The 27,754-nt window shown below is 41.6% G+C and overlaps 1 protein-coding gene across 1 annotated transcript in view; it reads left to right on the top strand.

The window, feature by feature from the left end:
* DOT1L (DOT1 like histone lysine methyltransferase) overlaps nt 1-27,754 on the top strand; it is a 218,476-nt gene that overhangs the window by 173,024 nt on the left and 17,698 nt on the right. The window contains exons 19-24 of the mRNA XM_075864436.1: nt 11,444-11,569; nt 12,680-13,128; nt 13,624-13,759; nt 13,918-14,061; nt 26,183-26,297; nt 26,729-27,258. Of these exons, the coding sequence (XP_075720551.1) occupies nt 11,444-11,569; nt 12,680-13,128; nt 13,624-13,759; nt 13,918-14,061; nt 26,183-26,297; nt 26,729-27,258 (1,500 nt within the window). The remainder of the gene's footprint in view (nt 1-11,443; nt 11,570-12,679; nt 13,129-13,623; nt 13,760-13,917; nt 14,062-26,182; nt 26,298-26,728; nt 27,259-27,754) is intronic.

Here is a 27,754-nt window from a genome sequence, read left to right as displayed (position 1 = left end):
TAGATAATTTCCTCAATGGGTGTTGTTTCCAAAATGGGGTCACTTGTGGGGGGTTTCCACTGTTTTGTCCCCTCAGGGGCTTTGTAAATGTAACATGGCCTCCGCAAACCATTCCTGCTAAATGTGAACTCCAAAAGCCAAATGGCGCTCTTTCCCTTCTCAGCCACGCCGTGTCTCCAAACAACCGTTTATTACCACATGTGAGGTATTGTTTTACTCGGGAGAAATTGCTTTACAAATTTTGCGGTGCTTTTTCTCCTTTAGTCCTTGTGGAAATGAGAAAAAAAATCGCTAAACCTACATTTTCTTTGAAGAAATGTTGATTTTAATTTTCACGGCCTACTTCCAATAATTTCTGTAAAAAACCTGTGCGGTGAAAATGCTCACTACACCCCTAGATAATTTCCTTGAGGTGTCTAGTTTCCCAGATGGGGTCACTTTTGGGGGATTTTGACTGTTTTGGCACCGCAAGAGCCCTTCAAACCTGACATGGTGCCTAAAATATATTCTAACAAAAATAAGGCCCCAAAATCCACTAGGTGCTCCTTTGCTTCTGAGGCCGGTGTTTCAGTCCAGTAGCACGCTACGGCCACATGTGGGATATTTCCTAAAACTGCAAAAACTGGGCAACAAATATTGAGTTGCATTTCTCTGGTAAAACCTTCTGTGTTATAAAAAAAATTGTATTAAAAATGTATTTCTGCAGAAAAATATGAAATTTGTAAATTTCACCTCTACTTTGCTTTAATTCCTGTGAAATGTTTAAAGGGTTAAGACATTTTCTAAATGCTGTTTTGAATACTTTGAGGGGTGAAGTTTTTAAAATGGGGTGACTTTTTTGGGGTTTCTAATATATAAGGCCCTCAAAACCACTTCACAACTGAACTGGCCCCTGTAAAAATAGCCTTTTGAAATTTTCTTGAAAATGTGAGAAATTGCTGCTAAAGTTCTAAGCCTTGTAACGTCCTAGAAAAATAAAAGGATGTTCAAAAAACGATGCCAATCTAAAGTAGACATATGGGGGATGTTAATTAGCAACAATTTTGTGTATTATAACTGCCTGTCTTACAAGCAGATACATTTAAATTGAGAAAAATGCTAATTTTTGCAATTTTTCGCTAAATTTTGGTGTTTTTCACAATTAAATACTGAACATATCGAGCAAATTTTGCCAGTAACATAAAGTCCAATGTGTCACGAGAAAACAATCTCAGAATCGCTTGGATAGGTGAAAGCATTCCGGAGTTATTACCACATAAAGTGACACATGTCAGATTTGAAAAATGAGGCTCTGTCAGGAAGGTCAAAAGTGGCTAAAGAGGGAAGGGGTTAAAGAGGCTCTGTCACCAGATTTTGCAACCCCTATCTGCTATTGCAGCAGATCGGCACTGCAATGTAGATTACAGTAACGTTTTTATTTTTAAAAAACGAGCATTTTTGGCCAAGTTATGACCATTTTTGTAGTTAGGCAAATGAGGCTTGCAAAAGTCCAACTGGGCGTGTTTAAAAGTAAAAGTCCAACTGGGCGTGTATTATGTGCGTACATCGGGGCGTGTTTACTACTTTTACTAGCTGGGCGCTCTGAAGAGAAGTATCATCCACTTCTCTTCAGAACGCCCAGCTTCTGGCAGTGCAGACACAGCCGTGTTCTCGAGAGATCACGCTGTGACGTCACTCACAGGTCCTGCATCGTGTCAGACGAGCGAGGACACATCGGCACCAGAGGCTACATATGATTCTGCAGCAGCATCGGCGTTTGCAGGTAAGTCGATGTAGCTACTTACCTGCAAACGCTGATGCTGCTGCAGAATCAACTGTAGCCTCTGGTGCCGATGTGTCCTCGCTCGTCTGACACGATGCAGGACCTGTGAGTGACGACACAGCGTGATCTCTCGAGAACACGGCTGTGTCTGCACTGCCAGAAGCTGGGAGTTCTGAAGAGAAGTGGATGATACTTCTCGTCAGAGCGCCCAGCTAGTAAAAGTAGTAAAAACGCCCCGATGTACGCACATAATACACGCCCACTTGGACTTTTACTTTTAAACGCACCCACTTGGACTTTTGCAAGCCTCATTTGCATAAATACAAAAATGGTCATAACTTGGCCAAAAATGCTTGTTTTTTAAAAATAAAAACGTTACTGTAATCTACATTGCAGCGCCTATCTGCTGCAATAGCAGATAGGGGCTGCAAAATCTGGTGACAGAGCCTCTTTAAACTGGGAAGGGAGGCATAACCCTTCCAATTGGGTATCGAATAAGCCATAGACTCTTGAAACTAATTTTATTAACGATCCAGAAAATGGAGTTCTCATGATTTGTTGCAAAAAGGCTTATACTAGTGCGGTGGAAAGGGAGATATGAGGAAGTGCAGAGTAAGACCACCGCCAACGAGACACTCTAAACCGTTGGTAGAGAGTTGTTGAGATTCCGAAATCACATGGGATGACTATTCGCTATGGTTCTAGGTATCATTTGGTAGTTTTGAAAGCGTTCATAGATTCTTGATTTAATGTTGGCAGAAAGAATTTTACTAATCGGTCTCCACACTTTGAAGAAATGCTTAAAGGGGTTCTCTCATGACAGACATTTATGGCATATCCAAATGAGATATGATGTAAATGTCGTCTGATAGATGTGGGTCCTACCTCTGGACCCGTACCAATCTCAAGAACGGTGGTCCGCTGACACGGTTTACGACTGGTGAGGCTGCCGCTGCATCCAGGTGGAGAAGGTGGTGTCGCTGAGCTACACTGTTGCCGTAACTCCCAAAGCAGTTAATGGGAGATGCGGGAAGCGCATAGCACAACAAGCTACGTTGTTTCCATAAAACAGCCTAGCTCTCTATGCTAAACTGTAGGCGGGTAGAGCGATGTATGAGTGATGTAGCGAACTAATGAGGGCTGGGGGGAGCTGAGCGATCTCTGTTGTGGAGGGTGCATAGTTAGAGGAGTTTTTAATCAATCATGGATGATTCTGGCATTAGCTGTGGTATTGTATAGCCTAATGTACGGGAAGTATACTTCAACATTGTGTATTTGATGTTGGAGTATGTGAAAACCAATTCTGGGCCTTCTGCCCTGCCAAATGAATTTGTGGAAAAGACAGTTGTTTTTTTCTAGTTTTTGGGATGCAGGTAGATGAGAAGGGATTGAAATATATATAAAGTTTTTTTTAATTTAAATGAGATTTGATCTCCCCAAGAATGAGAGCGAAGCCTCTACAAATACCTATATCTGTCTGCACTGTTGCTAGAAATAGTTTAATATTGATGGAGTACAATCTGCAAGTGGTGTGTGATTTGGACACAGAGGTAGGCCAGGGTGTTTTCCAGTCGTTTAAGGGAGAAGTTCCAAGACCATGTAATTGTGGAGGGCCCATTAATAGAAAAGTTTCTGATTTTGTGAATGTTTATGAAAAAGCCCATTGTAATTCCCGCCGTTTCTATCTCGTGTAGGAGAGGTTCCAGGGTATGTTGAGAGAGGGAAATGAGAAGTAAATTTGTTAATGTGGTATGGCTCAATTCATCTGTGCCAAAACAAGCCCTCACACGTATGTAGGTGCCTTAATAGTGGGTCTAATGCAAGATTAGAGGAGTGGAGAAAGGGGGCAGCCCTGCCTGGCGCCTTTCCCTATGGGGCATCTCCCTATTCAGGGGTATTGGTGGTGAGTTGAGATTGTTATTGAGAAGTGTGGTTTGGACTTGGGTCTGTGTGAGATTAAGAAATTGTAGGAACATCTCAACAATTTCTAACGCAGCGTGTTGTGTTTAGAAAATGCCAGGAGACGGTCAACTGCTTTCTCCACGTCGAGGCTGAGAAGCATCAGCATAGGATGCTTTAGTTGTTTAGCGAGGACTGACTCTTCTACTGCGGAGCGCACGCCTTTTACTGAATGTCTCCGCCTTACAAAACCCAACTTGGAGGGCGTCAGGGGCCTTGGAAAGGACCTCTGGAATCGGTGTGCTAAAATCCACATTCCGGAGGGATGTTGAGTGATGTGCCCCAACATCCGTGAGGTCCTGGTTAGGCTTAGAGATATGTTTTAGGGGTAAGTTTATGGAAAAGCACCAATTTTTCCCTATTGGTAGACCGTGTGGAGTAGGAGGGCGAGGAGTCTGGTCACCTGTGATTGACTGACCCTAGAATACGATAAACTGCTCCAATTGGTATGAAAGGTAGTTCCTGAGGAATGGGGCCATTCAGTGTACAATTGTGAATGAGTAGATGTGTTATGGATGTCTCCAGTGATTGTGGCCAGATGTTGAAAAGAGGGGTGGGGAACCTTCAAGATCGTATTTTTGCTCAAAAAGGTCTACTAAGTTCTATGTTTGTATACCAATAGGAAGGTATCAACAATAAGCCAAAAGCCGCATATATTAGTGAAAATACAAAAATCTTTATTATAATTCTAGCTCACAAAGCCCACAATAAAAAGATATAAACGCACAAGACTAGATAAAAAGTTTACCTAAAGAGGCAGGTGGACATCACATGCAGGAAACGCTTAGAAGAAGCTAATGCGAAACGTGCGTCGGAGGGTGAGGTGGGAGGACGTCACCTTTATACATTTCTGGGTCAGTACGCTGGTCTCATTATGTTATAACCATTTGCTCATATTGTGGATAAGTTTCTATTTTTGCAACATATGTTTGGATGTGCAGGATACTTGATTGGAGATGGTTATAGACTCCATACTGGAGCGGTATATCTTATGAAACAATGAGCCTTCAAGTAGTAAATAGTCTATGCAGGTGTTGTGTACTTGGGAAAAGTATAGGCTCATTCAGTTGTATGAAGCAAGCACCAGGGGTCGCAGAGGGAAAGTTGTTGCATCATAGTAATCTATTTTCACGAGGCTCTGGTGTCATGTCGTGCAGTCGAGGTGCGATCCAGATGGGGTGAGAATTCAGCATTAAAATCTACAACTAGGTCAAGATTATCCAGCTTTTTGGTGAAGAGGAATTGGAATGAATTTGAAAAGAGTAGTATAATATACACTGGGTCACGCTCAGTGTGCTTAGCCAAGCTCTGGGAGCTGTGACCTACGGTGGCTGCCCTCAACCTCCATGTGGCTGACATCTCTACTTCTGCACAGTTAAAAAAAAAAAAACAACACAAACAGTCCTACCTATGCTGCTTATACCTCTTAAAGATGATCTGCCAGCTGTATCTCAAAGTAAAAATAATTTTTTATAAAAAGTAATTAGAAAGTTGCACCAAACATTCTGACATTTACAAAAAGAAAACCAAAAAAAAAAAGTTTTTCCCAATCTTGGACATTTATGGCATATCCACAGGATATGCCATAAATGTCCAATGAATGCGGGTCCTACATTTTGGGACCCGAACCCATCTCTAGAATGGAGCCCCCTAAACCCCGTTCTACTTTACTTGGCTCACGCTGCTTCCCGGACACTTCCTGGTTAGGTGGTCAGGAGTTAGGGAAACAGCCGAGCTTCAACGCCTTTCACTTGTTCTTTTATATACATCCCCGTTAACTAAAACTGGTGGGGAAATTGTCTCCTACCACCACCAAGATATTTATTTCCCGAAGCTCACCTATGAGCTGATAGACCTGTTGGAGGCTAAATTACTTTAACTGAAATCTCTTCTGCTATAGCTGCCTTCTCAGCTGGGAAAGCCCCCAGTCAAGATGGGCTCCCTGTGGATATATACATAAAAGTATTGTGATAAATTCCCTAATTTTTGACCATGTATAATGCAAGTTTCGCCGAAGACGCTTTGCCCACTCACGGTATGAGGCCTCTGCAATTGTTTTGCTGAAGCTAGGGAAGCACCCGACCTCATGTGGCTCTTACAGGCCTATTTCGCTGCTTAACTGCGAGTCTAAGATATTGGCTAAAGTTTTGGCACTCCGTCTGGTCTTATTGTCCATTATAGATCCGGACCAGGCCGGTTCTCATACATAAATTTCTGTCTGTCATGACCAGGCAAGAGACTGGGTCTTGGCCTCATTGTTCACAGCCAATGCCTTTTGGTTCTCGGGAGTGGCATTTTATCTGTGAATTTGGCCATAATTTCCACAAGTTGGTTAAGTTGCTCTGTGCATCCCCTGAGGCTTGTATAATGACCCATGGACATTTATCCTCTTATTTGCCCTCTCTCCCACCCTATTTGTTGTAGCATTGGAGGCCCTGACCATACGACTTAGTTTTACCCTTTACGATGCACAGACTGATATTCAACGTCATTGAATCCAAGTTATCGCTATAATCCGATGACCTTATCCTGTTCTTACAGGATGCAGGTCCTTTATTACAATCAGTCATTGATGAGTTTGGCTTCTTTTTAGGCCTCCTTATCAATTAGGACAAATTGCTTCTAGAGGCTATCCCCTCGCTGTGGCCTCTTGTTTCAATACTTATTTATTGAAATTACACGGTCTGCTTCTGAATTTACCCAATATAATATCCCCCACCTCCATAATAAACCCTCTCTTCACGTGCTGCTCCGCAATAGTACGTCCTGCGGAGGGGTTAGTTCCCGTACTATTGCGGAGTAGTTCCCGGTGCACACTGTCCTAATGAACATTGTCCGGGAACCGGGAGGTCAGCTGTCCCCGACAGCTGACACTCCAGCCTTGCCGGTCAGCGGACCATCGCCGCTGATTTAGGCAATTAACCCCATAAATGAGGCGACGGATTGCCGTCACCGCATTTAATGGGTTTGAAGCACATCGGCAGCCCCCACGAAGTGATCGTGGGGGCTACCGATGCTTGTCACGGCAATCGGAGGTCAGACAATGACCTCCGGGTTGCCGTGTACGGAAGCCTCGGAGGAACAGCCTCCGGCCGGTCCTCCGAGGCTTCCTGTCAGTGTGACTGTCACTGTGACTGTCAATGACAGTTAGAGTACATTACACTACGTGTGTAGTGTAATGTGTTCCAGCAGCGATCAGAGGTGCAAGTCTATGTGTGCACTAGTGGGACAAGTGAAAAAAGTAAAAAAAAGAATAAAAATGTTTTAAAAAAAAGTTTAAAAATAAAAGTTATGTTATATAAACAAACACTGCATTTTTTCCCTATAAGAAGTCTTTCATTATAGGAAAAAAATGAACATGTTAAAAAAAAAAGTACACATTTGGTATCACCAACTATAAAACTATAATGTTATTTTTCCCGCACGGTGAACACCGCAAAAAAATCAATAAAAACTACACCAGAATCGCTATTTTTTGGTCACCACCCCTCCCAAAATAGAGAATAAAAAGTGATCAAAAAGTCGCATGTACCCGAAAATAATAACGATAAAAACTACAACCCTTCCCGCAAAAAACAAGCCCTTACACAGCTTTCCTGACTGAAAAATAAAAAAGTTACGGCTCTCAGAATATAGTGACACAGAAAATAAATTATTTTATAAAAAAGTGATTTTATTGCGCAAACGCTGCAAAACATAAAACCCTATATACATATGGTATCGCCATAATCGTACCGACCCGCAGAATAAAATATAATGGTCATTTATAGTGCACGGTGAACGCCGCTAAAAAATAAACAAAAAACATTGTCAGAATTGCTTGTTTTTGGTCACCCGGCTTGCAAAAAAATTTAATAAAAAGTGATCAAAAAAATCGCATGTACCCCAAAATGGTACCAATGAAAAGTACAGATTGTCTCGCAACAAATAAGCCGAACCGCAGCTCCGGTGGTGAAAAAAGAAAGAAGTTCTGGCTCTCAGAATATGGCGATGCAAAATGTGCAGTGTTTCTAAAAGCGCATTTATCAGTGCGACACCGGCCACACATCTATGAATTATTATTTATTTACCGCATTTTTATACCCTCTTATTATACCCTGATGTACCCCGCACAGATTACATACGCCCCCACATTATAAACTGAAATTCCAGCGAAACCCAAAACAGAAAAACTACCAAGCAAAATCTGCGCTCCAAAAGCAAAATGGCGTCCCTCCCTTCTGAGCCCTGCAGCGTGCCCAAACAGCAGTTTGTGCCCACATATATGGCATCGCCATACCCGGGAGAACCCGCTTAACGCTTGATGAGGTATTTGTCTTCAGGGGCACAAACTGGGCACGACATATGCACTAAAATGGCATATCAGTGGAAAATCGCAATATTCACTCCATCCGCTGTGCATTAACCCCTTTGCGCACTTATGACTTAATAGCACGTCATGGTGCGGGGGTTCATGTATGGAGCGGGCTCACGTGCTGAGCCCGCTCCATACGCTGCGGGTGTCTGCTGTGTTTTACAGCTGACACCCGGGACTAACGGACAGGAACAGCGATCGCGCTGTAACAGGAGTCTGTAAAAATAACAATACACTACAATACATTAGTATTGCAGCATATTGTACCCACGATCCAATGAACGCTGGTACAAGTCCCCTAAGGGGACTAATAAAATGTGTAGAAGAATTAAAGTTGTTAGTAGTGAGAAAGAAAAAAGTTTAAAGTTAAAAAAAATAAACCTTTTCCCATTTTTCTTCAAAAGTAATGTAAAAAAATAAACAATTTATCGCTACGTCCGTAAAAGGCCGAACTATTACAATATACCATTATTTAACTCGCACGGTGAACACCGTAAAAAACTTAAATAATTGAAACCACCAAAATCGCTGTAGTTTTAGTTTTTACCGCACGGCGAAAGCTGTAAAAACGAAAACCCCAAAAAATTGAATCAGATTTTTTTCCTATATTTTCCTCTTTTTTTTCAGTTTCCCAGTACTTTTTATGGCACTTTAAATGGTATCAATAGAAACTACAACTCCTCCCGCAAGAAATAAGCTCTCACACCACTCTACTGACGGACAAAGAAAAAAGTTATGGCTCTTGGAAGGCGGGTAGTGAAAAACGAAAATAAGAAAGCAAAAAATGCATCAGTCCTGAAAGGGTTAATTAATTTCTAATGAAAAAAATGTATGACCACATGTGGGGTATTTCCGTACCCGGGAGAAATTGCTTTACAAAAATTGGTTGTTTATTTCTCCTTTATCCCTTGTGAAAATGAGAAAATTCCACATTTTAGTGGAAAAAAAATTGTGATATTAATCTTCTCCGCCTAATTCTAATAAATTCTGCAAAAGACCCGTGGAGTCTAAATGCTCAGTAAACCCCTAGAAAAATTCCTTGAGGGGTGTTTCCAAAATGGGGTAACTTGGGGGGCTTCCACTGTTTTGGTCCCCGCAGGGCGTTGCAAAGGCGGCATGGCACCGAAAAACAATCCAGCAAAATCCGTGCTCCAAAATCCAAATGGCGCTACTTCCCTTCTGAGCGCTGCCATGGGTCCAATCAGCAGTTTATTACGATTTATTGCCGTAATCAGGAGAAAATGCTTTACAAATGTTGTGGTTCTTTTTTCCTTTATTCCTTGTAAAAATTGAAAATTTCTATGCTTTTTCTGAAAAAAATGTTGATTTTCATTTTCACTGCCTAATTCCACTAAATTCTGCAAAAAACCTGTGTGGTCAAAATGCTAACTATACCCCTAGATAAATTCCTTGATAGGTGTAGTTTCCAAAATGGGGTCACTTTTGGAGGGTTTCCCCTGTTTTGGTGTCTCCAGGGCGTTGCAAACGCGACATGGAACCGAAAACCAATCCAGCAAAATCTGTGCTCCATAATCCAAATGGCGCTCCTTCCCTTCTGAGCCCTGCTGTGGGTCCAATCAGCAGTTTATTACCACATATGGGATATTGCCGTAATCGGGAGACATTGCTTTACATATGTTGGGGTGCATTTTTACAGACTAATTCTGATAAATTCAGCGAAAAACCTGTGCGGTCAAAATGCTAACTATACACCTAGATAAATTCCTTGAGGGGTGTAGTTTCCAAAATGAGGTAACTTTTGGGGTGTTTCCACTGTTTTGGCACCACAAGACCTCTTCAAACCTGACAAGGTGCCTAAAATATATTCTAAAAAAAAAAAGGAGGCCCAAAATCCCCTAGGTGCTCCTTTGCTTCTGAGGCTGGTGCTTCAGTCCATTATCACATTAAGGCCACATGTGGGATATTTCTAAAAACTGCAGAATCTGGGCAATAAAATATTGAGTTGCATTTCTCTGGTAAAACCTTCTGTGTTCCAAAAAAAAATGTATTAGAAATGAATTTCGGCAAAAAAATAACATTTGTAAATTTCACCTCTACCTTGCTTTAATTCCTGTGAAACGCCTAAAGGGTTAAAATGTGTCGCTAGAATTTTTTTTTTTTTTTGTTAAATATTATTTAAGTGATTAAACATTTTTTTAATTTTTTCACAAGTAAGGAGATATTATAAATTAGATTCTAATTTATAACATTTCCATGTGCTGGCCACTAGAGGGAGCAGTTCCCAAAATTGCAGCATGGTCAATGTGGTAAAACAACCTCATTGCTTTATGCTGCAAATTTGGGGTAGATACACTCGCTCTAGTGTCCTCACACAATCCCCCCTCCCTTATCCTGGCTAGTGCCAGGAGAAGGAGGGGGTTTGAATCTTCAAACCACCTACACTTTATTGCCAGAACTTACATTTCTAAAGGGTTGGAAGCTTTGGTGCAACAAAGGGGTTTTATGGATGGCACATTTCATTGATAACTCATGACTTGTCATTTGACCATCGTCGTGATAAATATGGCGTTCTGCATTACGCATTTTACTGGTTCCTCCAAATGAGACATGCCTTAAAGGCACAGTTGTCTGATTATCCCAGGAGTTGCTTTTGGGTTGTTTTTTTTTGTTTTTTTTGTTAAATTGCACCCACCTACTTCCCAGGGTAAGTGGTTGTAACGCATTCCATCTTATTTATTAATATTCCCTGCAGCCCCTCAGCTGACCCTGCTGTATATCACCCACCAAGTTTATCTAACCCCACTGCCCTTTCGTTGGACTGAACATTATTCCATCCCCCATTTGTCACCGCTGTGCAAAGGAGGGAGCTGTCTTCTGGCACCTCATATGGTCCTACCCCCAGTTGTATCTTTCTGGACTGACATAGTAGGGGTTGTTAGTTATTTTCTGGGAGCCCCTATACCGTTTAGCCGTAAGCTGTGTGTACTGCGCTATTTGGAGAACAGTGAAGTCTTTATTATGGAATCTCTCTTTATGGCTATTTCCTTACACAGGGAATTTATCTTTAGGGCTATTACCATACGCCGGGTGGATTCCTCCTTCTTTACGAAGTATTTTTGGTTACACATTTTTAACATACTTCCATTTGAGAAGGTTATTTATAATGTCGAAATGACCCCAACATTTTTACAAAATATGGGCCCTTTGGTGTTACTCTAATGACACCCTTACCCACGATGAATCAGACATTGGTTGATCACAGCTGATAGATGCCAGTCATCTCGTGTTCCCGATGATTCTTGGTCTTTAATGTTTGGCCTATTATGACTTGCTGTTCTGCTTTTTAGGTTGTATACCTTATTTCTTGTATTCGTCACAATTTCTCCTGTGCTTTGTAATATTTAAAGCTGAAAGCTCGTTGTGAAGAGTTAAAGCTGGATTGGAATACACTGTCCCTGGAGAATCTGATGAAGGAAAAATTGGCATTGAAGAATCAGATTTCAGAAAAGCAAAAGCACTGTTTGGAGTTACAGGTGAGAGTTAAGTTAAGATAGTCATTTCAGAACGGATGTTTTCCTGCACTTTACATATTTCTTAACATTTTAAATACTAATCCCTTTTATCCGCTTCTAACAAGTACAATGACTGAAGCTGAAAAATGCATAAAAAGTTCTGAGTTATGGATCAAATTTGCTGCTGCCCTTTAGCCATTGTCTACAAATACAGGCACCATACCATGTATGATAGGCGGTGTTCTGTAAATTTAGTTCTCAGAGGCAGCACGTAGTACTTTATAGGTCCATACACAATTCCTTGTTTTAGTTTTTCTTATTCTAGAACTTTAGCTATGAATTGGATTTTAAGGGCCACTTCACACTGTTTTTTTTTCAATGCGGAAACTGCATCAGAAAACGTGCCAAAAAACGGACGAAAATGACTCCCATTGATTTCAATGGGAGGCGGGGACGTTTTTTTCCCACGAGCGGAAAAACAGTCTTGCGGGAAAAAGAAGCAACATGTCCTATGTTTCTGCCTGCAAAAAAAAACTCCATGTGAACTTAACCTTTAGTGTGAGTTCAGACTTGGTGAAGTTGTTGAGGATTTTCGGTGCAGAAAAATCAGCGATAATTTACAATGCAATACACGCAGCAGAAAAAATCTGCATAGAATTCGGACTTTGCTCATTATTTTGCAATGACAAGTGACATCTGCCGCAAAACCCATATGTAACTCCTATCCGCCCGATGTAAACACGCCCTTTAGGCTAGGGCTACATGGCGGCTTTGAACGCGACACAGTTCATAATCACGTTGTCGCGCTGCCTGAATCGCAAGCGAAAAAAGTTATGTTACCGCCACACGACAGTCTGCAGGTTTGGATTTCTTAAAACTGTTGCGAGTCGCAACACAACTACATTCACTTTCATTACTTGAAATGCCGGCACCCGAAGTTGCCCTGTAGCGTAATGTGAACTTGTGCAGGTAATTTGATTTCCTTGCACCTGCTCTACCCTATCAACCAAATGGCTTCAGCTTGCAAAATTTCAAATATGTATTTTTGTTACGATTTACATACAAGACTATTCAAATAGTTAAGAGCTGACAAATCCATATGCCTAACTCTTTACCCATTCTTTGTTTTAGATTAGCATAGTAGAGCTTGAGAAATTTCAAAGGCAACATGAGTTGCTTCAGCTGAAGTCGACCACTATGTCAGAGGATCCGCCACCAAGTAACAGTCGCTCTAGGGGAGGTTTTGTTGCTCGATACCCACCAGAGGGATCACAAACACGTTTGCACCCTGCTCAATCATCCAACATCAATGGCATGAGCCCTGAACCCTTCATTAATGGTCATGCGTCTCATTATGAACTGTACAATTCATTTCGTGATGGAGGGAGTAGACCTTGCTCTAAAGAAAACACACCGTCCCGTGTAGATCACAATGATATGCATGCATCACGGCACAAGGGAGAAAGAACTGGCCAGTCTCAACCAGACTACACACGCTACTCGCCTGCCAAAATTGCTATGAGGCGCCATCTTAATCAAGATCCTGTTCCTAATTCCAGAGGCTCTGACATCACACACAGGTGAGCGTTTTATTATGGATGTTCTTCAGCTTATAAAATGAAAGAGGTTGTACCAAGATGTTATCCCCAGGATAGGTGATAACGTGTTGATCGGTGGGGTCCGACTTTTGGTATCCCCACCGATCATTAGAACGGTGGTCCTTTTTTCCTCTCTGAGTGAATAGAGCAGCATGTGCCTAAGTCTATGGGACTTCCTGAGATAGCACAGAGTACAGTGCTTGGCTATCTCCGGCAGTGCCATAGAAAATTAATGGAGAAGCAGGGCGCATGCGTGACCTGCCATTCCATTCATTCGGTTGTGCGGGACCCCCACTGATCAGCATGTTATCGCCTATCCTGTGGTTAGAGGATAACCTCTTAATCTTGGGACAACCCCTTTTTGTCCACAAACCTCTCCAGTCCGGTATTCAGAGTTATCATTTTAAAATCGTTGTGCATGACATGCATTCTTGGCGTTAAAATACTTTATTAATTTTGTGTAATGATCTCATCTAGGAGTGAAATGGTGAAAGAAAATGGCTTTTTGTCCTCCAGTTCTGGAGTCTTAAATGACATTCAGCTAAGTCCTCAGGAGTCACACCCTTCCTCTCCTGAGGCTGGACAGACTTCAATAGAAAGAGCAACTGATAAGGTGGGTTACCATTATGAATCTTTTTGGTTAGTAATCTGTTCTTTAACGTACATGGCTTCGCTTTTTTTTTTTTTTTTATTTTTTTTTTTCTTAAAGACTTGGCAGTCGACTGGCAGATACCTTGCCTATGTATTAACCGTGTATATTTTCTTTTTCAGATGTCCAGAGATCGCAGCTCTACTCCTAACCCTGAGACCATCACCAGTTTGCCTATTAGTATCCCACTTAGCACGGTCCAACCTAATAAACTGCCAGTCAGTATCCCTCTGGCCAGTGTTGTTTTGCCAAGTCGTGTAGAAAAGGTATGATAATCTCTTGTCCCCTGTGACCAACCTACATTACTCAAAATAAAGTGGTTAGGTTTTGAAATTAACCACACTGTATTGGTAGCTTTATTAATAGTGGTTGTCCAATTGGGAAAAGGCTTTTTTTAATTTGCAGAGGAAATGTTGCCTATTCAAGTGAATAGGCGACCATGTAGTACATGGACTTGTTGTATTAGAGGCTATGTACACCTTTTAACCCCTTAATGACCGCCGATACGTCTTTTTACGGCGGTCATTAGTGGGCTTTATTCTAGAGCGCCGCCAAACTACGTCGCTGCATTAGAATAAAGTAAACGGAGCAGGGAGCCGTGAAATCTCCCTGCTGTCAGCTGCCAGAAGCAGCTGAGGGCTGGGAGCGTCCCTGCTCTGCCGGGTGAGATCGATATTAGTATCGATCTCACCTGTTTAACCCTTCAGATGCGGTGCACAATAGCGAGCACCGCATCTGAATGGTTTTGGAGAGGGAGGGAGCTCCCTCTCATCTCACTGACACCCGGCGATAAAATCGCCGAGTGTCTGTGTCTTCTATGGCAGCCGGGGGTCTAATAAAGACCCCCAGGTCTGCCTGCAGCGAATGCCTGCTAGATCATGCCGCAGGCATGACCTAGCAGATGCCTGTCCGTTTTAAACGGACAGGCAGTAATACACTGCAATACAAAAGTATTGCAGTGTATTATAATAGCGATCGGAGGATAGGGAAGTCCCCTAGTGAGACTAGTAAAAAAGTAAAAAAAGTTTAATAAAGTTAATTTAAAAAAAAAGTGAAAAAAAATAAATGAAAAACCCAGCTTTTCCCCTTACAAAATGCTTTACTATTAAAAAAAACTACAATAAAGCAAAAAAGTTACACATATTTGGTATCGCCGCGTCCGTAACGACCCCGACTATAAAGCTGTTACATTATTTAACCCGCACTGTGAACGCCGTAAAAAATAAAATAAAAAACAATGGAAAAATTGCTGTTTTCTGTTAATCCTGACTTAAAAAAAATTTGATAGAAAGTGATCAAAAAGTCGCATCTACTCTCAAATGGTACCAATAAAAACTGCAAGTCGTCCCGCAAAAAACAAGACCTTATACAGCTATGCCGACGCAAAAATAAAAAAGTTACAGCTCTTCGAATGTGACAATGGAAAAATCTAAAAAATGGCTTGGACATTAGGGCCCAGAATGCCAGCAGGGGGAAGGGGTTAAAAAGTTGTGTGTTTTTGGTTTTTTTTGTACAAATTTTTAATAAAAAACAATGTGTACAACACATTTTTATTAAAAAGAAAATAAAAAGTTTCAAAGGTGTACAAAGCCTTTAAATGTAGCAAGAGACACTGTTTGCAGCAGCTTGCTGCTTTCCCTAATAGAAGGGTCATTGGTCAGATGAGGATGATTAATATCTGGTGTCTGGTGTTTCACTCTCTAGTTGCAGCTTGGTAATGTGACTTAAAGCGACCCTCCTGTCTCAGGACAAAATTATTAATATGTTGGTGTATATGGTGTAATGATATCTGGTGTCCTCCAGTTGTGCCCCTCGGCCGAGGATCCACCGTTTTAGGGTCCCCTCTTGTCTCAAAATAGCCACAGCGCTTCTCAGACTGAGGCTAAGATACTCCTGCTGTCATGGATTGGACAGAACTTCTCAAGTGAGCAGCTTTGGCCAATCCGAGAACAGTGGTAGTGTCTCTGGCTCATAGTCTTTTAAGTGCTGCATCCATTTTGGGACCGCACAGAGAGGACCCTAAAACGCCAGATCCACGGCAAAGGGGCACAACTGGAGGGCACCAGGTAACGTTTCTTCATGTACACTACCATACTTAAAATGTTATCCCAGAACCGGAGGGTCGCTTTAATATCTGTGTTATTGCCAGTAAGGTGTTCATGAAGGAAGGAACAGACGTGCTTAAAACCCCCCATAAAAAAAAGATATGGCTGCTACATGAATTGGGCATAAGTATACAGTAATGAAACTTTCTCCCATGGAGGATAAATTCGTTGTTACTTGGCTTTCCCAGAAACAGACCTAAGAAAACAACATTTTGAACTACTTGACAGACCACTAATCACCAATATATACTGTCAAAGTTCAGATATTCCTTATTACCCTGAGGACAGCTTAAAGGTCCTTTATTAGTAGCTTCTCATCAACCGTATAAAGGAAAGTTGCAGACCTGCGCGGCTCAAAATATGTATAATGAGGTTAGGTGGTAACAGCCCACACTTATTTCTCTTCCAATCTTAGATAGCTTCATGCAAGGCACATAGCGTAATTCGGATTACGGTTGCCACAGGTTACCTCACCAATATTTAGCCTTGTACCATCATATTTCATTAAGCAGAGGGAAATTCCCTGCAAACAGATTTATTATGCTCACAAGATCATGGAATATAAATACACATGTAAAATAAAAATAGCAGCACGCCAAATACTACTTTACGTGGGAAAGATGACTCAAGTGTTCACTTTTCATCTTCTTCTGGGGCATGACCTCTATTGCCTATCTAACAATAAGTACTATACTACTTCGGATGATACCTTTTTGAGACGCACCTACTATATATTGACCTAAACAATAGTTCATTTTCTCATGAGACACTCTCAGTTTAAGGCTGAAAAAAAAACACGTCGAACCTATAATCCTAACTTGTTGATCCAGAAGAAACCCTTAACCCGTTAGTGACCGCCAATACGCCTTTTTACGGCAGCCACTAATGGGCTTTATTCTGATGCATATGCTTTTTCTGATGCATACGCCGTTACGTCTCCCTGCTCTCAGCTGCCAGAGGTAGCTGGGGGCATCCCTGCTCGGAACGGTGAGATCGATATAAGTATCGATCTCACCCGCTTAACCCCTCAAATGCGGCGCTCAATAGCGAGCGCCACATCTGAGTTGTTTTGGAGAGAGGGAGGGAGCTCCCTCTCATCCAACTGACACCCAGCGAGAAGATCGGCGAGTGTCTGTGTCTCCGGTGGCAGCCTGGGGCCTAATAAAGGCCCGCAGGTCTGCCTGTACTGTATGCCTGCTAGGTCATGCCAGAGGCATGGCCTAGCAGATGCCTGTCTGTTTTAAACTGACAGGCACTAATACACTGCAATACAGAAGTATTGCAGTGTATTATAATAGTGATTGGATGATCGCATATTAAAGTCCCCTAGTGGGACCAGTAAAAAAGTTTAATGAAGTTAATAAAAAAGTTTAAAAAAAAAACTGAAAACCCCACTTTTTCCCCTTACAAAAGGCTTTACTATTTAAAAAACGAAATAAAGTAAAACCGTTACACATATTTGGTATTGGCGCGTCCGTAACGACCACGACTATAAAGCTATTTGCATTATTTAACCCGCACAGTGAACGCCGTAAAAAAATAAAATAAAAACCAATCTAAAAATTGCTGTTTTCTGTGAATCCTGTGATCAGTCGCATCTACTACAAAATGGTACCAATAAAAACTACAAGTCTTCCCGCAAAAAAAAAGCTGTCATACAACCGCATCGGCGAAAAAATAAAAAAAACTTATGGCATTTCGAATATGGAGACACAAACAAATAATTTTGAAAAAAAAAAAGGGTTTTTACTGTGTAAAAGTAGTAAAACATACAAAATCTATACAAACTATGCAATCACAACAACCCACTGAATAAAGTTATTGTTATTTATACCACGCGGTAAACGGTGTAGTTTTAGGATGCAAAAAAGTGGCAAGATTTCTGGTTCCTGCTCCCCCTGAAAAAAGTTAATAGAATTTATTGATTAACTTTTATGTACCCCAAAATGGTGCTATTGAAAAATACAACTTGTCCCGCAAAAAACAAGACCCTATACACAGCTATGTCGACATAAAAGTAAAAAAGTTAAAGCTCTTGGAATGATGGAAAAACGTAAAAAATAGCTTGGTCATTAAGGTTTAAAATAGGCTGGTCATTAAAGGGTTAAGTGGCGGATTCCATTTGCCCCAAATTAGGGGGGTAATTCCTAATAGGGCAATCAAATTAAATCCCTGGATGAAAGACTCATCTGCAGCGAACACTCATAAACTGTAATATTATATTTTTCAAGAAAGACATCTAGGTCCCTCTATAACTCAACTAATCAACCATCACAGTAAAGAATCCCCGTCTGTGATGGTGGTGAAACCTTCCTTTGTCCTAGGTGTAAAAAAAAATCTCTGTACTGCCCAGTTATATATTTGAACATTGTAATTAGATCGCCCCTAAGCCGTCTATTTTTTTTTTTTAATTGAATATCCCCAAGTTTGATAACGAACCTTGGTACTGCAATCCACCCATTCCCTTGGTTGCCCATCTTTGCACCTGTTCTAGTTCAGCCTTGTACTCTTTATACACTGGTTCCCAAAATTGTACACGATATTCCATGTGTAGTCTGACTAGTGATTTGTATAGAGGCAGAACTATTTTCTGGTCATAAGCATCTAATTCCTCTTTTGATGCATCCCAACATATTTTAACTGGTTGCCGACACAGGACGAGTGTGCTCGTCCTGAGCGGCAGGTACTTCGCGCATTAGGACGAGCATACTCGTCCTGTGTGACAGCCGTCCCTGTGCGCGTCTGTTCGCGCGACCGAGAGCGGGGCAACGGCTGTAATACACAGCCACGGCCCCGCTCTGACAGCGGAGAGAAGAGAAACATCTTCTCTCCGCTGTTGACCCTTTGAACGCCGCGATGACAGCTGATCGCGGCGTTCAAAGACGGGGGACTGCACATTGATCGCGTCACAGAAAATAACTGTGACACGATCAAAGCCCACAACTCGTATGGCCAGACAGCCCAGGGTCCAGTGAAGGACCCCAGGGCTGTCTGAACATATTTCCTGTTGTTAGGGCATACTGAGGTATGTCCTAACAACTGCCTGTGTACAATCAGTACACAGGCTAATGTACTGGCATATAGATCTATGCCAGTACATTGCAGTTTCAAAATCCAAATGATAAATCCCTTTATGGGATTAAAAAAAAAAGTTAAATGAATGTAAAAAAAAAATAATGGTAGGTAAATAAATAAAATACACAGAAACACACATTTCTTATAATAAATAAACTTTTTAAAATATAAGTCCCAAAACATGAAATAATATAGACATATTTGGTATCGCCACGACCGTAACAACCTGTACAACAAATGTATAACATTAGTTATGATCTGTGTATGGTGTAAAAACAAAAATATTAACTGCTGCGCAACTGCTTTTTTTTCTGCATTTTAATCGAATTAAAAATGTATAGAAATTAAACTATAATGTATTTGTACCAAAAAATGGTACCTACATAAAGTACAACTCGTCGCGCAAAAAACGAAGTCTCATACAACTACGTCTTACAAAAAATAAAAGTTATGAGCGTCGGGATGCAAAGAGGGAAATGTAAAAAAAATTGCTCTGTCCTCAAGGCCAAAATTGGCCGTGTCCTTAAGGGGTTAAGCACTGTTGTGGTTTGTTTACTATATTATAACATGCTATATCATTGGACATACATTGTAATATAACACCTTAACGCACCAGGACCCACCGGTACGTCCTGGTGCAGGGGGAGAAGTATGGAGCGCGCTCCATATGTTGCGAGTGTCTGCTGTGTTTTTCAGCCGACACCCAGGACTAACAGCCAGGAGCAGCGATCGTGCCGTTCCTGGCTGTTTAACCCCTCAAATGCTGCGCTCAATCGCACCTGCAGCATCTGAGGTGTGAAAGAGGGGGCGGCCCTCAGACAGGTCTTGACAGATGCCAGTAAAAATGACGATCTACTATAATGCATTAGTATTACAGTATGTTGTACCAGCAGTCCAACTATCGCTGGATCAAGTCCCCCAGGGGGACTAATAAAATGTGTAAAAAAAAAAAAAGTGAAAAGTTTTTAGTAGTGGAAAAAAAAAAAAAATGTGAGCAAGTTAAAAAAAAATCCCCTTTCTCCCATTTTTCCTCTAAAGTAATGTCAAAAATAAAAAAGTAAACAATATGCTCCGTCCGTAAAAGTCTGAACAAACCACATAGCATTATTTAACACGCATGGTGAACACTGTAAAAAATGTAAACCGACAAAATCGCTGTTTTTTTGGTCTCCTTAGCTCCAAAAAATTTTTTTATAAATGATCATAAAGTCATATATACCAGCAAATGGTACCAATAAAAAATAAGCCCTCACACCGCTCAATGCACAGAAAAATAAAAAAAAGAAATGAAAAAATACGGCTGCTGCAGAATTCCACTGTGGACTGTCCGCAGCGGAATTCAACAGCAATTCTGCCACTTCTGAACGTGGCCTAAATGCTACAAATAGAAACTACAACTCCTCCCGTAAAATATAAGCTCTCACACCACTCTATTGACCGAGAAATATAAAACGTTATGGCTCTTGGAAGGTGGGGAGTGAAAAACGAAAATATAAAAATGGCTGTGTCCTTAACCCCTTCCCGACATTTGCCGTATAGGTACGTCATGGAAAGCATTGACTTCCCGCTTCTTGACGTACCCATACGCCGTATGTTTGGGACGGGCTCAGAAGCTGAGCCGGTGCCTTCATCACCGGATCTCGGCTGTATCTTACAGCTGGCATCCGGCTGTAACGGCGGGGACCGAAGTTAGCTTCGATCCCCGCCATTAACCCCTTAAGTGCAGCGCTCAAACACGATCGCTGCACTTAAGGTGTTTGCAGCTCATCGGAACCCCAGCAATGAAATTGCCGGGGTTCCGGTGGCTGCAATGGCAACCGGAGGCCTAATACTGGTCTGCCTAGCACCGAAGCCGGTCAAGATCCGCCCGGCGGCGGAGCCTCATCGGCTTCCGTAGCTGCCGGCAAGATGGCGCCGGGTCAGGAGCTGATCCGGCGTCATCAGCGGTGGAAGTCAGCTGTACTGTACAGCTGACATCCACCTGTAATGGCAGGAACCAGAGCTAGCTCCGATCCCTGCCATTAACCCCTTCGATGCAGCAATCGAAAGCGATTGCTGTATCGTAGCGGTTACTAGAAGATCGCTAGCCCTGACAGGCAATCAGGACTGGCGACTGCTGTTATGGCAACAGGAGACACAATGGTCTCCTGCTCTGCCATTACAGAAGCCGATTTAGGCCCCGCCGGGAGGCGAAGCCTAATCGGCTTGTTGTCAGTGAATGACTGACAGATCTAATACATTGCACTACATAGGTAGTGCAATGTATTAGGAAAAAAAAAATCTGACCGTTGGACCTTCAAGTCCCCTAGTGGGACTTGAGAAAAAGTGTAAAAAAAGTGTAAAAAAAAAAGTGCAAAAAATAAAAGTTTGAAAACAATAAAAGTTTCAAATAAAACACAATCCCCCTTTTACTCTTATCAAGTCCTTTATTATTGAAAAATAATAATAAACCATATGTATTTGCTATTGCCACGACCGTAACGACCGGAGGTATCAATATTATATTATTTATTGCACGCGGTGAACAGCGTAAAAAGAAAACGTAAAAAAACGTTACCAGAGTTTCTGTTTTTTGGTCACTGCCCTACAAATATTAGAATAAAAAGTGATCAAAAAGTCGCACGTATCCAAAAATGGTACCTATAAAAACTATAGCTCGTCCCGCAAAAAACAAGCCCTCATACACCTCCGTCGACAAAAAAATTAAAAAGTTATGGTTCTCACAACTTCGCAACAGAAAAAATACATTCTTTTTACAAGTTATTTTATTGTGCAAAAAGTTGTAAAACATAAAAAAGTGCTATAAATTAGGTATCGCCGGAATCGTACGGACCTGCAGAATAAAGTTAACATGTCATTTATAACGCATGGTGAACGCTGTCTAAAAAAAGCTGTGCCAGAATTGCGTTTTTTTGTTTACCTGGCATCCCAAAAAATAGGATAAAAGGTGATCAAAAAGTCACATGTACCCCAAAATGGTACCAATAATAACTACATCTCGTCCCGCAACAAACCAGCCCTCATACCGCTACGTCTATGAAAAATAAAATTAGTTATGGCTCCAATAAGTCAGGAAATAAAAAAATATGCAGTTGTGCACGAGGGTAACATTTCTTCTGTTTGAAGAGGCGATTTATCAAGAACCTAAAATTAGGGAACCGGGAAAGGGAGGGCCCAAACATATCCGATGTAAGCGAGGGTGTCCGTATTATACCAGGACAACACTTCCCAGCAAAATTTCCCAAACTACAAAGGCGCGGAGTGTGGACCAAAAGGGGGATAAGAAATTACACCATTTATCAGTGCGACACCGGCCTGTGCAGAAAGGATTGTGTCACAGCGTAACACACATCTTTGGATCATTTTATTGATTTTTTTTACCCTATTATTATACCACCTGACTATGCCCCTTATATACTCCGCCCGGCTTACATATGCCCTACATTATAAACGGAAACACCAGTAAGACTCCAAACAAAACTACTACCAAGCAAAATCCACGCTCCAAAAGCCAAATGGCATTTCCTCCCATCTGAACCCTACAGCGTCCCCAAACAGCAGTTTCCTTCCACATATATGGCACCGTCCTACCCGGGAGAACCCTTTTAGCAATTTTTGGGGTGTGTCTCCCCGGTGGCATAAGCTGGGCACGACATATTTGCCACTGAATGGCATATCTAGGGAAAAATATAAATTTTGAATTTGCACCATCCACAGCGCATTCATTTATGGAAAAGACCTGTGGGGTGAAAATGCTCACTACACCCCTTAATAAATGCCTTGAGGGGTGCAGTTTCCATAATGGGGTCACTTCTCGGGTTTATTTTTATTATTTCACATCTGAGCCTCTGCAGTTGTGAACCAATACTTTGTAAATCGCCAAATTAGGCCTCAATTTTACATGGTACGCTTTCACTCCTGAGCCTGGTCGACTGTCCAGGCAAGAGATTAGGGCCACATGTAGGGTGTTTCTAAAACCAGGAAACCCAGCATAATAATTAGAGAGCTGTCTTGTTATGGTGGCACAAGCCGGGCACCACATATTGGCATATCTACGGAAAAAAATCCCATTTTCACTCTGCAACATCGAGTGCACACCAATTTCTGCCAATCACCTGCAGGGTTAAAATGTTTACTACACCCCTAGGTAAATGCATTGAGGGGTGTAGTTTCCAAAATTGGGTCACTTCTGGGGGGTTTCCACTGTTTTGGGCCCACTGGCGTACCAGAAACCAATCCAGCAACATCTGCACTCCAAATGGCGGTCCTTCCCTTCTGAGCCCTGCCGTGTGCCCAAACAGCAGTTTATGACCACATATGGGGCATTGCCGTACTCGGGAGAAATTGCTTTACAAATGTTGGGTTCTTTTTTTTTCCTTTTATTTGTTGCGAAAATGAAAAAATTTGAGCTAAAGCTACGTCTTATTGAAGAAAAAGGATTGTTTTTATTTTCACTGCCCAATTCTAATAAATTCTATGAAACATCTGTTGGGTCAAAATGCTCACTAGACCCCTAAATGAATTCCTCAAGAGGTGTAGTTTCCTAAATGGGGTCACTTTTTGGGCGTTTTCATTGTTTTGTCCCCTCAGGGGCTTTGCAAATGTGACATGGCCGCCGCAAACCATTCCTGCTCAATGTGATCTCCAAAAGCCAAATAGCGCTCTTTCCCTTCTAAGCCACGCCGTGTCTCCAAACAGCCGTTTAGTACCACATGTGGGGCATTGTTTTACTCGGGAGAAATTGCTTTACAAATTTTGTGGTGCTTTTTCTCCTTTAGTCCTTGTGGAAATGAGAAAAAATAAGCTAAACCTACATTTTCTTTGAAAAAATGTCGATTTTAATTTTCACGGCCTAATTCCAATAATTTCTGCAAAAAAACTGTGGGGTCAAATCGCTCACTATACCCCTAGATAATTTCCTCAATGGGTGTAGTCTCCAAAATGGGGTCACTTGTGGGGGGTTTCCACTGTTTTGTCTCCTCAGGGACGTCGTAAATGCGACATAGCCTCCGCAAACCATTCCTGCTAAATGTAATCTCCAAAAGCCAAATGCACTCCATCCCTTCGAAGCCCTGCCGTGTCTCCAAACAACCGTTTATTACCACATGTGGGGTATTGTTTTACTCGGGAGAAATTGCTTTACAAATTTTACTGTGCTTTTTCTCCTTTAGTCCTTGTGGAAATGAGAAAAAAAATCGCCAAACCTACATTTTATTTGAAAAAATGTCGATTTTAATTTTCACGGTTTACTTCCAATAATTTCTGTAAAAAACCTGTGCGGTCAAAATGCTCACTATACCCCTAGATAATTTCCTTGAGGTGTGTAGTTTCCCAGATGGGGTCACTTTTGGGGGATTTTCACTGTTTTGGCGCCGCAAGAGCCCTTCAAACCTGACATGGTTCCTAAAATATATTCTAACAATAATAAGGCCCCAAAATCCACTAGGTGCTCCTTTGCTTCTGAGGCCTGTGTTTCAGTCCAGTAGCACGCTACGGCCACATGTGGGATATTTCCTAAAACTGCAGAACCTGGGCAATAAATATTGAGTTGCATTTCTCTGGTAAAAGCTTCTGTGTTATAAAAAAAATTGTATTAAAAATTTATTTCTGCAAAAAAATATGAAATTTTTACATTTCACCTCTACTTTGCTTTAAAGAGGCTCTGTCACCAGATTTTGCAACCCCTATCTGCTATTACAGCAGATAGGCGCTGCAATGTAGATTACAGTAACGTTTTTATTTTTTAAAAACGAGCATTTTTGGCCAAGTTATGACCATTTTTGTATTTATGCAAATGAGGCTTGCAAAAGTCCAAGTGGGTGTGTTTAAAAGTAAAAGTCCAAGTGGGCGTGTATTATGTGCGTACATCGGGGCGTTTTTACTAGTTTTACTAGCTGGGCGTTCTGACGAGAAGTATCATCCACTTCTCTTCAGAACGCCCAGCTTCTGCCAGATCACGCTGTGACGTCACTCACAGGTCCTGCATCATGTCAGACGAGCGAGGACACATCGGCACCAGAGGCTACAGTTGATTCTGCAGCAACATCAGCGTTTGCAGGTAAGTCGATGTAGCTACTTACCTGCAAACGCCGATGCTGCTGCAGAATCAACTGAAGCCTCTGGTACCGATGTGTCCTCGCTCGTCTGACACGATGCAGGACCTGTGAGTGACGTCACAGATCTGCACTGCCAGAAGCTGGGCGTTCTGAAGAGAAGTGGATGATACTTCTCGTCAGAACGCCCAGCTAGTAAAAGTAGTAAAAACGCCCCGATGTACACACAATACACGCTCAGTTGGACTTTTGCAAGCCTCATTTGCATAAATACAAAAATGGTCATAACTTGGCCAAAAATGCTAGTTTTTTAAAAATAAAAATGTTACTGTAATCTACATTGCAGCGCCTATCTGCTGCAATAGCAGATAGGGGTTGCAAAATCTGGTGACAGAGCCTCTTTAATTCCTGTGAAATGTGTAAAGGGTTAAGACATTTTCTAAATGCTGTTTTGAATACTTTGAGGGGTGTAGTTTTTAAAATGGGGTGACTTTTTTGGGGTTTCTAATATATAAGGCCCTCAAAGCCACTTCACAACTGAACTGGCCTCTGTAAAAATGGCCTTTTGAAATTTTCTTGAAAATGTGAGAAATTGCTGCTAAAGTTCTAAGCCTTTTAACGTCCTAGAAAAATAAAAGGATGTTCAAAAAACGATACCAATCTAAAGTAGACATATGGGGGATGTTAACTAGTGACTATTTTGTGTGGTATAACTGCCTGTCTTACAAGCAGATACATTTAAATTGAGAAAAATGCAAATTTTTGCAATTTTTCGCAAAATTTTGGTGTTTTTCACAATTAAATACTGAACATAACGAGCAAATTTTGCCAGTAACTTAAAGTCCAATGTGTCACGAGAAAACAATCTCAGAATCGCTTGGATAGGGGAAAGCATTCCGGAGTTATTACCACATAAAGTGACACATGTCAGATTTGAAAAATGAGGCTCGGTCAGGAAGGTCAAAAGTGGCTAAAGAGGGAAGGGGTTAAAAATAGAGAGATTGTTTACAAGAATCCTGCTTGAATGTTTAATACGGAACCTTTTATTAGACCAGCCTGTAGACTTGGCAGCTCAGTGTATTTATAAGGTCATATTCCAATTGTTTGCTGTTACCCCATCAGGTATTTTGATGACTTCTGTTTTCTTGTTTCAGAGAAACAGTCCAAGTCCTGGTTGTCACAGCAGGGACAGCTCAAGTATGGAGAATCAATATGGTGCTACTACAAACATCAATTATGCTGCAGTCTCGAAGTCACTGGCTACCTCAGGTAACGCTTTATTTATGGTCCTTTATCTAGTTATGTCTTCCACATGCACTGTCTGCTGTAGGATGCACATGTTTCTAGTTGGTAATAGGATGGGAATGTTAAGTTGCCCATATGATGTACATCAACCAATGATGGATCTTACCTGTTTTAGTATCTGACAACAATCTAATATTTGAGAAATCCAACCTGCTTTATCCTTTGTTCCCCCGGGAGGTTAGTCTTGCAGCCTCTTATCCTTCTCCCCTTGGCTGATGCATGCATGTTAATGGGGCAGTCGGTGAGATTGTTCTACGTTCGAGAATTCGGCTTTAGTATTGCAAATGTGTATTTCTAGGTGTACTGGCTATTTACTAAAACAAAACCTAATTTGCTGCCTTGCTAAATTAGAAGGCTCCCTCTAGTCTGATTAAAAACATTCCACTTTCTTTCAGGTTTCTTTTACCCAGCCTGGCCATCATCTTTCAATGGACCAGTTTTGAACAGCCATGGATCAGAGACAGACTGCATGGATGACTCTTCAAATTCAGGCACTCTTTCAAACTCTGGAGGGTCTCGGAGTTCCACTCCTTCTCATCACCAGCAGATCTCTCAGCGGTCACCTGCTCACTATGCCATATGTAACAGTCCACGTGGACTTCCAGACCCCAGCAAACTTTCTGGTGATGGCGAAATAGACACAAGTGATGCAGAAGTTGAAGCCAAGAGGCGTATTATTTTTACTATAACCAGTGGAGGTGGAAGCTCCTCGGGGAGATCCCCGTCAAGCAAACATAGTCCACTGACTGCCACTATTCGCATGGAGTGTGGCACAGGGCAGGATGGTAGGAGAAGAGGAAACCGAAGGAAAAGATCCTCATCAAGCAATCATTCATTGATGGTTTCGCCCAAGCGCAGAGCCCTTCCAGCATCATTTGGGCTAAGCGGGTTCACATCAGGTTCTCCACTGAACATCAGCTCCATGGTATTTTGAGTTAAAAAATACTGTATTTAATCTTTACTACACAATGGCCGCTAGTCCGCTTGTGTCGTGAAAGACATATAGCAATTATTTCCTTTTATGTATTGCCAGTTTTTTTGCAGTGTACAGTAAGTAATAGGACGATTCTTTATTGGGTTTTTTTTTGTTAATATTCTGAAGCCATGTTTCAACACGTGCTTCGAAGCAATACAAAATAATTTAGCCTTATTCGTACTATGACATTTATATAATCAACTTTTTTATGAGCGAAACATACATAGTACATAGACCGATAGAAGAAACAGAAGAAATGATCCAGCGCAAATCTAATCATGGCAAAGAAATGTCTTTCTTTGCCATGAATAAGAGCACAGGACGTGCTCGAAACGCGTAGGCCAGGGCAGAACCGCCTACTCACATTCTTCTTGGGACTGCGTCTCCCTACAATTTTAATCTACATCACCCCAATAAAGGTGGGAACATCGCTTCCTTTTTAATT

Source organism: Rhinoderma darwinii, chromosome 1 (assembly GCF_050947455.1).
Source record: "Rhinoderma darwinii isolate aRhiDar2 chromosome 1, aRhiDar2.hap1, whole genome shotgun sequence".
NCBI lineage: Eukaryota > Metazoa > Chordata > Amphibia > Anura > Rhinodermatidae > Rhinoderma > Rhinoderma darwinii.
The sequence above is the reverse complement of the archived record's forward strand: the minus strand, read 5'-3'. Positions and strand labels throughout refer to the sequence as shown.